This window comes from Physeter macrocephalus, chromosome 16 (assembly GCF_002837175.3).
Source record: "Physeter macrocephalus isolate SW-GA chromosome 16, ASM283717v5, whole genome shotgun sequence".
Classification (NCBI taxonomy): Eukaryota; Metazoa; Chordata; class Mammalia; order Artiodactyla; family Physeteridae; genus Physeter; species Physeter macrocephalus.
Window position 1 is genome coordinate 60,110,684 of NC_041229.1, and position 15,727 is coordinate 60,126,410.

Genomic DNA, 15,727 nt, shown 5'->3' on the forward strand with positions numbered 1-15,727 from the left:
GCCGCTCTGGAATTCCAACCTTAACTCTTTTTTTTTTTTTTCAACCTGGTTGTTTCCCTTCTTGCCACGCCCCCCCGCCCTATCTCCATTTCCCAACATGCCTCGGGCTCCCGTAAGTCGGCAGTCATTCTGGCGCAGGTTCCAGAGCCTTCTGGGAAGTGTAGTTTATTTTTTCCTCCTCTTCGTCAAGATCTAGGGCTGTGGACTACCACTCCCGTGAAGTAGTGCGTAATTCCACTACGCGGCGTCTTCGAACGCGCCGCGGCAGCCATGTTGGACGTGGCCAGCACACGGGCCGGCACCAGGGGGTTACCGAAGCAGCTGTCACGATGCTGGGGTCCCTGGTGTTGAGGAGAACAGCGCCGGCGCCGCGGCTGCTCCTCCAGCTGCTTAGGTCCCCATCACTCCGGAGCCGTGGGAGTGCTACCGACCGGAGTGTGACCACCGGGGAACGCGGGGAGCCTCAGTGGCTGAGGGCAGCCATCGGGGGGCGCCCTGGAACATCGCGGGCCTTACTCACCAGAGGAGGGGAAGCCACTGGGGGGCGCCAGAGAGGAGGTACCGAGACCCCCTGCCTCGCAGCCGCCACGTGGGGACGCCTTCCTAGCCCCGAAGACACTTTGCCTGGACAGGACAGCTGGAACGGGGTCCTCAACAGGGCCGGAATGGGCGTGTGGGCGCTGGCGACGGTGCTGGTGGTACACTGTTACAGCAAGAGCCCGTCCAACAAAGGTGATTATCGGGACAGTATGGGTTTGTGGAAGTGAGAGGCGGGAGGAGTGTCCTGACTCCGTATCTTTGGAGGGTGAGAGTTGCGTATAGGTTTAGACCACCGGAGCCTCAGTCGTGGTAGGACCTAGACATCATCAGGTCATAGAGCAGGCCGAAGAGTTCAGTGTTTCTGAGTTGTGTAATTTCCCAAATTGTACAACTATTATTGTATAATAATACAGTTATTACAGGTCAGTTTCCCGTCTTTGAGCATCACTTTGTCCATCTGTACAATGGGAGCATTTTCTCTACAGTATCGCCTGGCTCAATTCCTCTTTTAAGAGGTCTCCGAGGAACCGCGCGTGTTTTAAGGGCAACCATTAGATGGTTTAGAGAAGTTGCCCTAAGGTGGTCTAAGAAAGGAAGAGGAGACTTGGTTTCAATGCCAGCTTTGGCCCTGCTCGCCCCTTGCTCCTCTCTAGCTTCAGTTTCCCCACTTATACAGTAAAGGATGATTTCTCAGTACTCTTACAGTGCTGTTATTTTGACTCCTCTTGGAGTTCAGCAGCGTGGGTGTATCCATCAAGGAGACTCCCAAGGTTTTGCTGTGCCTGGTCTCAGGCGTGAGGTGATCTTGCTATGTGGGGCAGTTGGCAGGAGAAGGAAGACAAGGAATTGGCTCTCTAGAGCCCCAAAGCAACCATGGGGGCTGGCTGACCCAGGTTGGCATCCCCCCCTAGGTGAATGGAGCCGAGCAGGGACTGGGAGGGCAGGCAGAGAGCTAGACTTCTGGCCTACGAGAGTCCAGCTACTCAGGTTCTCAGCTTTTCCTCAAGGGAGAAGACTAAGTCATGGTGTTCCTAGATTCCATGCATCCCAAGCTCTGAGGTTTTGGACCAAGAGGAGGAACTCCCTTGACATTCATTTGTTTATTCAACAGATGTGACCAGCTATAAAGGAAGGGCCTTGGATGGGGAGTAAGGACACCTGGGATCTTGTTTTGGTTCTGCCTCTAACTCCCATTGTGACTTTAGAGTTTTGCTCCTCCTCAGTGGTCCTCTGTTTTCTCATCTACAAAATGAAGGTGTTGAAATAGAACCCCTAAGGGCTCTTCTAGCTTGGGCATGCTATGATTCTATTACTTCCAATATTTTTATAATATTAAAAATTAAAAATTATATAATATTTTTATTATAGTTTAATGATTCTATTACTTCCAGTATTTTTATACTCTGTGTGTGCCTACTTTGGAGCTCGATGTAGAACTCCTAACAGCACAATGCCAGTTAAGGGGACAGTGCAGGCAGTTAGACCTGTGGGTCTGGTGAGTGGTCTGACAGTGTGTTGTTGGGGGATCAGAAGGCCAGCAGGGTCAGGAAAGCCTTCCTGAATGATTGGAGACCTTCCTGGAGGATGGGGAATTTGAACTTGAGTTCCGAAGGATAAGGCAGAGATGAAAAGGAGAGTGAATATTGTGAGCTCCATGAGAGCAGTGAGTGCATCTTGATATTTTCAGGTTGATGCCAGCTCCTTTCCCTAATACTTTCACGTTGTTTGTCGACCATAGTCTCTGGTATTTAGTGTAGGTACTTAGTAAATGTACCTTGAGATGGTTTGTATTCTATGCAGAGGTTTCCGGGAACAAAGATAAAGTAGTCGCAGGTCAGCATGGCATGTATAGAGGCTAGCAAAATGTCCAGCCTGGTTGGAGGACAGGGGGTCTTTGGAATGAGGTGAGAGCAGATGGAGTGGTGTCTGGATATCAAGCACGAGGGTTTGGAAAGGTTGGAATTCTCCTGTAGGCAATGGAAAGTTGATGAGCAGGGAATGTTCCGAGGGCAGTATGTTTAGAAGGATTGGGGGAAGGTGTCCAAGGTCTTGCCTTAGAGCTTTTGGGGGGCCCCAGATTGGACTTTGTGGCGTGTGAACCCCAGCAAAGAGACTAGGGTCTGTTCACCAAAATAGATAATGACCAAAACCATGACCAGTTCAACCCTTCTGACCTGCCAGTTACCCTGTCTCCTTACTTTGAGTTGTAAGCTGAGACCCTCAGTGCAGCACAGTCATTACTGCCCTTTAGGAGCCAGGAGGCCCTGGTTCTAATCTCAGCTCATTCCTCACTCCCTCTGTGACCTTCCAGAGGTTACTTCTTTTTGAAGACTGAGGGGAGAGTGGATACAGCAATATCTGAGGAAGGCTTGTTTCCCTTCTAGCTAGGGGCTGCCCAAGCATGCCTGGGTGTGTGTTGGGAAAAGAACTGGGGAAGGTAACCAAGGAAGATCTGGCCCTGCATTCTAGGCCAGGAGGTGAGGTGGAGGCATATGCATAGGTCTGAACCACAGAACTAGTTTGCATATGCATGCTAAGGTGGATATTGTACACATGAGGAAACTGAGGCTCAGGAGGTTAGGTAAGTTAGCCAGGTCATACAGAAAGTAAGTGGCAGTTAGGACTGGAGCCCGAGTCTGCTCCTTCCACCCTGCTCCAGTGCTTCCTCTCATGTTTTACTGGGTGACTCTCTTGGCTGGACTGAGAGCTCCTTGAGGCAGGGATGGGTATGAGTCTGTCCATTGCCCATCAGTGGAGCTCAGGACCAGCTGGGCTCAAAGTGTTCCACTGGCCCAGGAAAGAATTGGGCCTCTGCTGACTTTTGAGTTTTTTCGAGCCAGGCAGCTTTTCCTTATGGCCACAAGGTGGTGCCAACAGCCTACAGGCTGCCTAGGCCAGGCCAGACTTAACATTGCCTTTCTGCTAGGCCTGGTAATTCCTAAAGGATTGATTGGAACCCTCTGCTTTGGATCTCCCTTTGTTGGGCTTGGCACTTGGGTGTTTGCAGATTTTTCAGCCATTATTTCATTTCTTTAGCATCCTTGTGAGGCCATCAGGGCAGGGATTACTGTCTCTGCTTTATAGTCAGGGAAGCTGGGGTTGAGAGGGAGAGGGGCTGCCATAGCACATGGTGAATAGCGGGCAGAGTGTATTGGAGCCTGGCCTCCTGGTCGAGGCTGTCTCCACTCTCAGAGGAGCCCACATCCCTGCCTGCTCCTCCCTATCCTGTCCCTCTTGCTGGGCTTGTGATCTGTGACGTCAAAATTCAAAACTAGGCTGAGAAACTGAAGTTGGGGGAGAAAATGGGACAAGGTAGGGGGATGATTAATAACAACAGTGATAATCACATAAACCTACAGAGCTTTATAGCTAATGAAGAGTGAAGGAGTTCACACACTGAGTGTTTACTGTAGGCCACACGTGGTACTAACACGTTATTTGGATCACCTTTGTGATGAGAGTTAAGCGTTTGGGCTCTAATAGAAAGATGTGGAAGACAAGTTGTTAACAGAGGCTACCACGTAGGCAGGGGATGACTAGCTTTCTCTTTGTATATCCTGGCGTCCTTTCACTTGCTAAAGCCCATGTTTCTGAAGTGCCTCCACTTCCACTGTCTTACTGAGCCCTCCAAGCAGCCCTGAGGGTTAGGTCCTGGCCAGGGATTTGACCAGTGCCCCCTCTCTCTTCAGATGCAGCCCTGATGGAAGCTGTTCGAGCCAACAATGTCCAAGAAGTCAACAGGTGAGTGACATACCCCACGCCTTGCTCTCCCACGCAGGAGGGCTGAGTGGGATGGGCCCCTTGCTCTGGTGGTGGCACTGCCTTGGAGGAAATCCTCACAGTGAGCTGGGAACTGAACCCTGTGGCTTCCTTGTAGTCACCAAGTCACTTGGGCTCCTTTGGCCCAGGTCAACCCTTAGATGTTTTAAGGTAGAGAATCAGTCCCTGTGTCTTTTTTCTGTCCCCAAACATCCCCGGATCCTTTGGCTGTTCTGGTCTTTGAAGGGTGTGGTTTGGAGTTCCTCTACATCCTGTAGGTTCTTCAATGACTCTTCCAGTTTGTTCTTGTTTCTCTGTGGGATCGGTCACTTGTAATTGCTTGTTGCCTGGATGGGGTGCAGGTGGGCACCAGTGGAGAGGCTTGGAGATTTGAGAGGGAGCTGGAAGAGACCTTTCTGCCAGAACAGCCTGCCTGCAGGGCTGGGTGCACATGCTGGGCCCCTGCCCAGGGCCTGACTGCATTTCTAGCCTCCCTGGCTCAGCTGTTCCCCTAGTGACCACTGTTCAGTTAGATCTGAGACTTGTTCTTGCTCAGGGACAGGACTTGACTCGGGCCTCAGCCTGGTGCCCAGGGCAGGGCAGAGTCTGTGTCCTGGACAGATGCTCAGACATAGGGCATCAGTATGGGGCTGTTGTTCAGGGGCAGAGGCTTCATTCTTGGTGAAACTAGTGGCACGCATTAGGCCTAACTTTGGCCATTTTTTTGCCTTTTGTATACAGCTAGGTGGCCATAGGACACCCTCCCTTCCCTGCCACTATGTCCACATTTTAAACAGGAAGTCAGGTATTTGGAGAGGCTGTCACTGCACCCAGCGCTGCACACCCGTTGGTGCTCTTCCTCACTCCAGTTGCCTGAACATACAAGAAAGTGTTGAAAGGCAGTCACAGCCCCCATCAAGACTTACTGCTTTGATTTCCTTTCATTTTATCTGCAGCATTATTATTGATTCTCAAGGGTGCTTTTGAGTATTAATGTTCAAGGCTTAGTTTTTAATAAACCACTTTTGGAAGTATGGGCTGGGAGTTGTTTCATAGTCAAATAAATATGATGGAGCAATAGTTTAATAAACATGTGATGATGCATCTTTAAAACACAGCACAGATGTCAGCTTGTTGTTATAAGAGCCATTCATAACTGCAGGCAGTGCATGGCCAGAAACAGATGAGCCTTGTTTCCTTCTGCTGCAGTACGATGGCATGAGGGGGCGGAAAGTGGCTGTGCCCCGTCCTTTAAGGCCTTTGCTAACCCTTTAATCACCTGTTGACTGCTGAGGTGGCTGCTGCCAGGCTGCTGCTTTCCTCTGGCGAGCCAGTATAGGCAGTGCAATTACAGAGCAGCAGTGCTGTGAATCCACCTTTCCATCACCTAGGGGAGGCTGAGTTTACCCTGTTCCATTGAGCCCCCAAGGGTTGATTGATTTAGCTCTTTCAAATATACATTTTTCTCATTAGCAGGTAAACCCCTGCCCCAAAATTACAGGAAGTGATTGAATTTATGTTGTGTATGTGATTCAGAACATTCATCCTTGCCTGTGTGGATTGGGTCTGTAGGGACTTTCCTGTGTGTCACCAGTCTCTAACCTGCCTTTCTCCTGCCTCCTCTTGTCCTATCTCTCTTGGTCATGATGACTCAATCAGAATCTCCCTTCACCCCCCATGAGGGGGTCAGAGATGAGCAAGGCACAGACCCTGCCCCTCAGAACTGACAATCTCCCCCCTCCACCACCACCTGGTCTCAAGGAAACAAACGTGTAACCTACCAATCACAGTTCTTCCCACTCAGAGAGCTAGACCTACAGGTAGGGGTGGGGAGAGCCCAACCACCCTTGCTAGAAGGAAGCGTTCTTGAATTCCTTCCGCAGGTCCTTGTTTAGCCTTTTTATGCCCTAGACTCTGCTCAGGTGCTTAATGCTACCCCTAATTTCTTCCTCTGTGTGTTCTGGCCTTTAGTTCTGCCCAACAGACCTGCCGATACCAGGCTAGAATTCCATTCTCAATTTTTAAAAAATATTTACTATAGTTTATACGTGGTTGGGTCACCATGTGTATGATGTGTGGTTAAATCAGTATTTGGAATAAAACTCAGACCTGGTGATAATATTGTCCTCTACCCTCCTTTCCTCCTTGCCCTCTCTGGATTCTATGCTATGTGTGTCTCTGCCTTGATGGCCCCCTACCTTCCGCTGGCCCCAGAGCCTTGGGAGAGCTCTGGATAGTGAAGGGCAGCAATCTGAAGCTCTTCTGCTCAGAGGTGGGAAATTTCATCATCCTCTTTAAGGATACTCTGGAATCTGCAGTTCCTACGTTCTAGGTGTGGGCCCTCCACACAGATGGCTCTCTGTACATGGTGCTCATTACCCTCCGCTTAAAGCCTCCCAGCGTCAGCTCAAGTCCTACGGCCCTTGTGAAGACTTCCTTGACTCCTCCCACCTGAGTGTGATCTGCCCGTTGCCCCACACCTGCCTGCTGGTCTGGGAAGGTACGTGGGTCATCTAGGAAGAGCCGTGTTAGCCATGGCAGGAGAGGAATCCTTTGCTAGAAGAGAGGTTGGAGGTCAGGTGGGAGAAGCAGGGCTGAACATCAGGACTGAGGAGGCACTCAGCGCATGAACAGGAAAACCAGTGCGGTTCCCATGCTGCCCAAATCAGGAACAGATGAGGAATCCTCATGCAGCAAGCCAACAGCTCTGGACAGCCACCTGAAGTGTGGGCACTGTTGACCTGTTTTATGTAGAGCTGGCTAACCGTTTGTGGTATGGGCCTGCCTGGCTAAAGGGGCAGGGAAGGTTCTGCCACTCGCCACACTTTTTTTAATATTAAGAAGGTTTGGGCTAGACTTCACCTTAAACCACTGGATTGTGTGCCTCCCCAGGGCAGGGACAAGGTCTGGTTTCCCACATGTCTTATCCTCTTCTCCAGCACAGGGAAAGTTGGGGAAAGCTGCTTTTTACTGACTTTTCAGCAAACCTGAAGCAGGCAATCCAGAGTCTTATTTCCATACTCCCATTGGCTATATCAGAGGAAGGCTAGGTCCCTTTTTCTTCCCGTTGTCCTCTCCTTCTTTCTCTCTGTGTGGCAACTGTTTCCTTCCTCCCCCAAGGCACTTAAACCTTGTTAGCAAGTTCAGGTCTGGCTCTTCAGGAGTGGAAGCCCAGTCCTGAGGCCCCTGTCCCACCTGTCAGCAGCATGAGCAGGTGGCCCTGCTTCTGGGCTTAGCCCAAACCCAAGCCTGGCTTCTGGACTCAGGAACCACTCACCCGAAACCTAGGGCACAGGGCAGTCTGAAGGCACATCTGTCCAACCTCGGGCTGAGCCATGTGAGGAGCTGTCGGGGCTGGCAGAAGTGAGGCCTCCTGTTCTCCCAGTGGAGATCACATTTCCTTTCAAACAAACTTGGGTGAAAGACTATACCCCTACCCACTTCCCTTCTCCCGGCAGGGAGCTGGGCCTTTGCTGAGTGCATTTTTTGTTTGTTTTTTTGGTTTTTTAAAAATTTATTTATTTTATTTTGGCTGTGTTGGGTCTTTGTTGCTGCGCGCAGGCTTTTCTCTGGTCGCGGTGAGCAGGGGCTACTCTTCGTTGTGGTGCGCGGGCTTCTCATTGCGGTGGCTTAGCTTGTTGTGGAGCACAGGCTCTAGGCGCGCGGGCTTCAGTAGTTGTGGCTCGCGGGCTCTAGAACGCAGGCCCAGTAGTTGCGGCACACGGGCTTAGTTGCTCTGCGGCATGTGGGATCTTCCTGGACCAGGGCTCAAACCCGTGTCCCCTGCATTGGCAGGCAGATTCTTAACCACTGTGCCACCAGGGAAGCCCTCTGCTGAGTGCTTAACTCAGTTGTTTCCATCCGCCCAAGCGCTTTTTAAAAGAAGGAAGTCTGATGGTATCAATCTTGGATTGCAGACTGCCTACCCTTTCTCTCCAGGATTCATTTGTTCATTTGACAAAATTTTACTGAGCACCTGTCATATGCTGGGTTGTATACTTGGCACAGGGGACATCTGACCACTCATGATTCCTGCCCTCAGTGAACGAGTCTGGGGAAGACTGTGGTAATACAGTGTGATCAGTGCTGAGACAGGAGGCCAGGATATGCCACTAATCAACTTGGGGGACCAGAGAAAATGTCCTAGAGGAAATGACACCTCTCGGACATTTCCTAGTGAAAAAGATTAGGGTCTTAAAATATCAGGAGGGCTTAGCAAATAGAAGGAGAAGGCATTCCAGGCAAAGGGAATAGTGTAAGTGATAGCACTGAGGCAAGAAACAGCCTAGAGTGTGTGGTGAGGAGGGGAAATTATATACTGTTTGGTGTTGCTGTATCACAGCCTGAGGCCAGGAGAGACTGGAGATAGGAAAGGACCTGGTCATGGAGAGCATTGTCCATTTGTCCCTCAGTCACTCATCTGTCCAGCCTGTCCGTCGTGCCTAGCCCTGAGCTGAATTTGTGTTGGTGGCAACAAAATGAGGAAGGGGAAGCAGTCCTTGCTTTGGAGGAGCTCATTGACCCTCTTCTCAGGTGAAGAGGGAACACATTAAGTCAAAAATCGAGAACCAGCAAAACAAGGCACAAATTGCCTAACTTGTATAAGACTAAGTAACATGAAAATGATAATACTTATAACTTACAGAGTTGTTGAGTGTTTGTTATTAATAATAGAATTATTACTTAGTTCAACCAATATATATGAGTGCTTATTAGGAGCTAGACGTTGGACTGAGTGCTGGAGGTACAGTGGTGAACAAGATTGGCACAGTTTATGCCCTCTTGGTACTTACAGTCTAACCGGGAGCCAGGTGACTAATTATGCAATTATAATTATGTACTTCAAAGTGATGAACAGTTTGTCTAGTCAACAAATGGTGCTGGGACAACTGGATATCCACATGCAAAAAGATGCAGTTGGAGCTCTACCTCACCTATACACAAAAATTAACTCAAAATGGATCATAGACCTAAATGTAAGAGCTAAAACTATAAAACTCTTAGAAGAAAACATAGGATTAAATCTTTGTGACTGTGGGCTAGGCAAAGCCTTCTTAGATATCGCACCAAAAGCATAGGAAACCAAAGAAAAAATTAGATAAATTGGACTTCATGGAAATTAAAAACATTTGTGTTCAAAGGACACTTTGAAGAAGGTGAAAAGACTCTCCCACAGAAAAGGAGAAAATATTTGCCAATTATATGAGATTTGCATCCAGAATATGTAAAGAACTCTTACAACTCAACAATAAAAAAGTTAACCCAATTTAAAAATGGACAAAGGATCTGAATAGACATTTTTCTGAAAAAGATTTTCAAATGACCAATAAGCGTGTGAAAAGATGCCAAACATCATTAGCATTAGGGTGATGCTAATCAAAGCCACAATGAGATACTGCTTCTCACCCATTAGGATGGCCGTAATCAGAAAGACATAATAGCAATGTTGGTAAGAATGTGGAGAAATTGGAATCCTCATATATTACTGGTGGGAATGTGAAATGGTGTAACTGCTTTGGAAAACAGTTGGCAATTCTTCAAGATATTAAAAATAGAGTTACCTTATGATCCAGCAAGTCTACTCCTAGGTATGTACTGCAGAGAAATGAAAACATGTATATTAATGTACTTGTACATGAACGTTCACAGCAGCATTATTCATAGTAGCCTAAAGAGGGAAACAACTCCAAAGTCTATTAACTGATCAATGGATAAGTAAAAATATGGTATAGCCATACAGTGGAATATTATTTATCAGTACAAAGAAATGAAGTACTGCTAGGTATATGCTACAACGTGAATGAACCTTGGAAGCATTATGCTAAGTGAAAGAAGCCAGACACAAAAGCCCACATATTATATGATTCAATTTACATAAAATGTCCAGAACAGGCAAATCCATAGAGACAAAGTAGATTGGTGATTACCAAGGACTGGAGAGGCTGGGGTTGGGAGGGAATAGGGGGTGACTGCTAATGGGTCCAGAGTTTCTTTCTGGCTAATGAAAATGTTCTGAGGTTAGTAGTCAAGGTCACACAACTCTGAATCTACTAAGAACAATTGAGTTGTGTACTTTTAATGGATGGATTTTATGGTATGTGAATTATATCTTTTTTATTTCTCCTTTTTTTTTTTAGAGTAGAGTTTTTAAAATATTTATTTATTTAATTTACTTTTTGGCTGTGCCGCACGGCATGTGGGATCTTACATCCCTGACCAGGGATTGAACCTGTGCCGCCTGCAGTGGAAGCACAGAATCCTAACCACTGGACTGCCAGGGAAGTCCTGTGAATTATATCTTAATAAAACTCTTTAAAAAGTGAAGTACAAGACACTTGGGAATCTAACCTTGAGTATAGGAGGGGTTAGGGGTGGGGGTATGTTGTCAGTAAGGCAAAGCATCTGAGTGAGATTAAAGTGAACTCTGAAGGATGAAGAGAAAACTAGAACATTGTGTTAGAAGGACAGTAGGTAGAAGGCCCTGAGTCAAGCAAAGATGTGAAGGAATTAGAGAAGGCCAGTATGACTGGACTCTAGAGAGTAAGTGGGAGAGGGTGTGAAATAAAGTTGGAAAGTTAAGCAAGGATCATATCACACTGAATCTGTTGGCCAAGTTAATGATTTTTATTTTTACTAAGAACAGTGGGCAGCCGTTGAAGAATTTTAAGGTGTGTGTATGTGAGAGAAAGAGAGAGAGAGACACATACATGGTGACATGATCTAGATCTGTAATTTTAAAAGATCACTCTGGCTGCTCTGTGGAGAATAGATTGATAGAGCTGTGGTGGATGCAGAAGACCGGTTGAAAGTGACTGGAGTAGTCCAGACCAGAGAGGATGATGGCATGTGGTGACTTGAAGTAAGATGTCAGTAGCAGAGATGAAGGAGGTAAGCTAGACAGGACTTGGTGATGTGTAGAACAGTGTCAGTACCTGGTATGTAGTAGGTACTCAATATGTGAATCTTGAATGAATGAATGAATAGAATTGGATATGGTTGATTAGGGAGAAGAAGGTGTTAAGAATGAATTTCCGGGCTTCCCTGGTGGCGCAGTGGTTGAGAGTCCACCTTCCGATGCAGGGCACACGGGTTCGTGCCCCGGTCCGGGAAGATCCCACATGCCGCAGAGCGGCTAGGCCCGTGAGCCATGGCCACTGAGCCTGTGCGTCCGGAGCCTGTGCTCCGCAACGGAAGAGCCCACAACAGTGAGAGGCCCACATACTGCAAAAAAAAAAAAAAAAAAAAGAATGAATTTCCGTTTTCTGGCTTGATCAGCTGTGGAGATGCTGTTACCATTTGCTGAGATGAAGATCCTGGAGGAGGACTGGGTTGGAAGAAAAAGATGAGTTCAGTTTTGAACATGCTGAGTTTAACGTTTCAGTGAGATATTCAAGTGGAGAGGTCAACTAGGCAGTTGAATGGGTCTTTCTGACTCTTCCCGCTATATATATATATATACATATATATATATACATATATATATGTATATATAGCATGCTGCCTCAATGATCGGTTTAGAGGATTGTTTTGACATCTTGTTTTGATTTCTGGTTTGATGGTTTTAGACAGTAAAGTACTTCATTTCCAGTTAAAAGTTTTTTACTAGATACCTTTGGAAAAAAGTCTGGTTTGATTTGCAGCACAGGAAAGAAGAAAGTGTTGGGTTTTGTTGAAGGCTAAACACATTTATTCTAGCTCTGCATTGATGGCTTGGTTTGGTTCTTGTCCCCAGATGCCCCAGCTTGGGGCTTGAGGCACTTGCTGTCCATGTGCCAGGATTAAGGTGTCCAGATTGTGCTTAGCTACAGTATAGGTAAATGTTCTGCATATTGATCCAGGGATTTTATCTAATTAACAAAAACCCTGGCTGGTAAATACATTTGGCTGTCTCAGGGCCTCAGGGAGGCTGTCTGTCTATTGATTGTTGTATCATTTTGGCTTGATGGGAAGATATTAATGATGGCATCAGAGCAACCAAAACATCTGACTCTCTTAACCAGTAAATATGTAAATGTTCTTGTGGCTTGCAGTAGGTTGAAACAAAAGCTTTATCCTAGACCAAAGGTCAAGGCCTAACTGGCATCACTCTTGTAATTTGATGCTTGTTGAGAGCGTTTTTTGAATGTTAGGGTATAACCCACACAGGTTTTTTTGAATTCTGGGATATTGGAAGGCAGCATAATGTTACAGAAAGAATACAAGGTTTTTAGGATTAGAAGACCTGGGTTCCCATAATTCAAAAAGAGTTATGTACCACAATGTTCATTGCAGCACTATTTACAGTAGCCAGGACATGGAAGCAACCTAAGTATCCATCGACAGATGAATGGATAAAGAAGATGTGGCACATATATACAATGGAATATTACTCAGCCATAAAAAGAAACGAAACTGAGTTATTTGTAATGAGGTGGATGGACCTAGAGTCTGTCATACAGAGTGAAGTAAGTCAGAAAGAGAAAAACAAATACCGTATGCTAACACATATATCTGGAATCCACAAAAAAAAAAAAAAAGGTTCTGAAGAACCTAGGGGCAGGACAGGAATAAAGACGCAGATGTAGAGAATGGACTTGAGGACACAGGGAGGGGGAAGGGTAAGCTGGGACAAAGTGAGAGAGTGGCAGGTATATATATACACTACCAAATATAAAATAGATAGCTAGTGGGAAGCAGCCACATAGCACAGGGAGATCAGCTCTGTGCTTTGTGACCACCTAGAGGGGTGGGATAGGGAGGGTGGGAGGGAGACGCAAGAGTGAGGGGATATGGCGATATATGTATACGTATAGCTGATTCACTTTGTTATACAGCAGAAGCTAACACAACATGGTAAAGCAATTGTACTCCAATAAAGATGTTAAAAAAAAATAACAGCTAGCAGTAATTGAATACTTGTAATGTGCCAGGCACAATTCAAAGCTCTTTAAGTATATGCTTATAACAATCCCAAGAGATAGATATCATTATCTCCACTTTATAGATAAGGAAACAAGGACAGAGAGTCAGGAAGAAGGCCAGCAGAGACAGGATTTAAACCTAGACCGTTCTAGTCGCTGTATTACCCTGGAATTACTAAGTTCATTATTATTCAGGAGACAGAATCAGTCACTGATAGAAAAGTTACTAAAGTTTGACTGAAGTTATTAAAGTTTGCCACTGAATTTGTCACTAAATAGCTGGCTTGGATTTTAGAGAGAAGAGCAGTATGTATTTAAAATATATTACAAACTTCATCTGTTAACATCGTCACATAACTTTAAAGATAATATTATTTAAAATAATACTGTCAGAAATTAATTCTAAGTGGTTCTCTTATATAAATAATTGGCATTAAAGTGAAGATTATTAAATAAAAACTAGTATAATTATAATTTCACAAGTCTAATAAAGCTGGTCTTGGGTGGCTGCTGAATATGAGGGCCAAAAGAAAAGAAAAAGTCAATGCTAACACTGAGCTTTTAACTAGTTGTTGGAAGAAATAGTGACAAGGTTCACTTCTTTCATTAATCATGGAAATCACAAGACAGACTTAGGAAAGGCAGTGAGGGCTTGAGTTTGAGGTGACTGTGAGATGGTGTGATGGAATGTGGGCAAAGCACAGTGAGGAGGGTACCAGCTGGGGGCCTGAAGATTTGGGCTCTAGTCCTGCCTTTGCTGGTCATTAGAAGGTTGACCTGCTGCCAAGGTACTTGACATCTCTTGGTCTTAGTTTCTATATCTAAAGACATTGAGAAGTAACATTGGTAAGTGGTTTTCAAACCTGCAGGGTGTCATAGATTCTCCCAAGGGTGCTGGGGAGAAAAGTGCATCCTAGTCTAAGTAACCTAAACAACAACACTTTTAATCACGTAAATCACATGTATTTTAAATATATTTTAAAAAATAAATTTATATTTTTAATTTTTGGCTGTGTTGGGTCTTTGCTGCTGCCCGCGGGCTTTTCTCTAGTTGCTGTGAGCGGAGGCTACTCTTCGTTGTGGTGCGCGGGCTTCTCATTGGGTGGCTTCTCTTGTTGCAGAGCACGGGCTCTAGGCGCACGGACTTCCATAGTTGTGGCGCACGGGCTTAGTTGCTCCTCGGCATGTGGGATCTTCCTGGACCAGGGCTCGAACCCGTGTCCCCTGCATTGGCAGGAGGATTCTTAACCACTGCGTCACCAGGGAAGCCCTGTATTTTTAATTTGATTTAAACAAAGTTTGAAAACCAATGAAATCAGGTGATCTATAAGGCCTCTTCCAGCTCTAAAATCCTCTGTCTCTTATTCTGAAATCTGAGTTTGGAATCATCCAGCAGGGATAGAAGTTGAATCTGCCAGGCTGAGCGAAAGTACAGAGAGCTGAGATTGTGGACCATTTATTCCTGAACAGTTAGAAGCCATGAATTTCAGAAGCCCTCCTCTCTCTCTCTCTCTCTCTCTCTCTCTCTCCCCCCCCTCCCTCCCTCTCTCTCTCTCTGTCTCTGTCTCTCTCTCTCACAGTACTGTGAGTTTTGGAGGTGGGAGACCATTGCTGTGTTGTTCATCTCTGTTCATGTAAACAGTTAACAAATACTTATTGAGAATTGTAAAAGTGTTTGGTGAACGGTTAAGAGTTAGGCAGATGTTAATAGTTATTTACAGTCATAATAAACCTGTAAATGGAGGAACTGACATCCCCTAGGAAAAAAATAAAAATGGTGAATTAGTTCAGTCATTTATTCTTTCAACAAATAGTGCCTACTGTGTGCTGGCACTGTGCTAGGCCCTGATGGATCAGTGGTAAGCCAAAAATGTACAGACCTCACCTCATGAAGCTTAAAGCCTAGTCAGACGTTAATCATGCAAATATGAAATTACACCTGTGCCAAATGCTGCAAAGGAATGGTATGGAGAATCCTGAGTACCTCTGAGAGGTTTCCTCTGGTCAGGGAAAGCTTCCCAGAGGAAGCTTGAGTCCGAAGTGAAGGAGAGGAAGAATTAACCTAGGTGAAGAAGGATAAAAAGAGCTTTCCTGGCAGAAGGAACTTTTGTTTATAGAGGCCCCGTGGCAGGAGGAACAAGTGTGAAGGACTGAAAAAGGCTGATGGGACTGCAGCTCAGAGGGGGGTGCCAGGAGCTTAGAGAATAAGCAGGTCTTGCAAGGCATTGGAGGCTGTCTATAGTAAGGAGCTTTGTCTTATTCTAACAGCAGTGACAGCTGAGTTGGGGGTGGGGCAGGGGTGGTTGAGAGGGGATTGATGTGCTCAGCTGCTCAGCAACCATTCTTTTTTTTTTTTTAATTCCTAGGTATTTTATTCTTTTTGTTGCAATGGTGAATGGGATTGTTTCCTTAATTTCTCTTTCTGATCTTTCGTTGTTAGTGTATAGGAATGCAAAAGATTTCTGTGCATTAATTTTGTGTCCTGCAACTTTACCAAATTCATTGATTAGCTCTAGTAGTTTTCTGGT

At 45.9% G+C, this 15,727-nt stretch overlaps 1 protein-coding gene across 3 annotated transcripts in view; it reads left to right on the forward strand.

The window, feature by feature from the left end:
* The first annotated feature begins 259 nt into the window (after window positions 1-259).
* The window catches only part of CLPB (ClpB family mitochondrial disaggregase), a 167,245-nt gene continuing 151,777 nt past the window's right edge, over window positions 260-15,727 (forward strand). For all 3 annotated transcript variants that reach the window (XM_007112845.3, XM_007112846.4, XM_007112847.4), the window contains exons 1-2: window positions 260-732; window positions 4,230-4,281. In XM_007112845.3, the coding sequence (XP_007112907.1) occupies window positions 330-732; window positions 4,230-4,281 (455 nt within the window). In that variant the 5' untranslated portion in view covers window positions 260-329. The remainder of the gene's footprint in view (window positions 733-4,229; window positions 4,282-15,727) is intronic.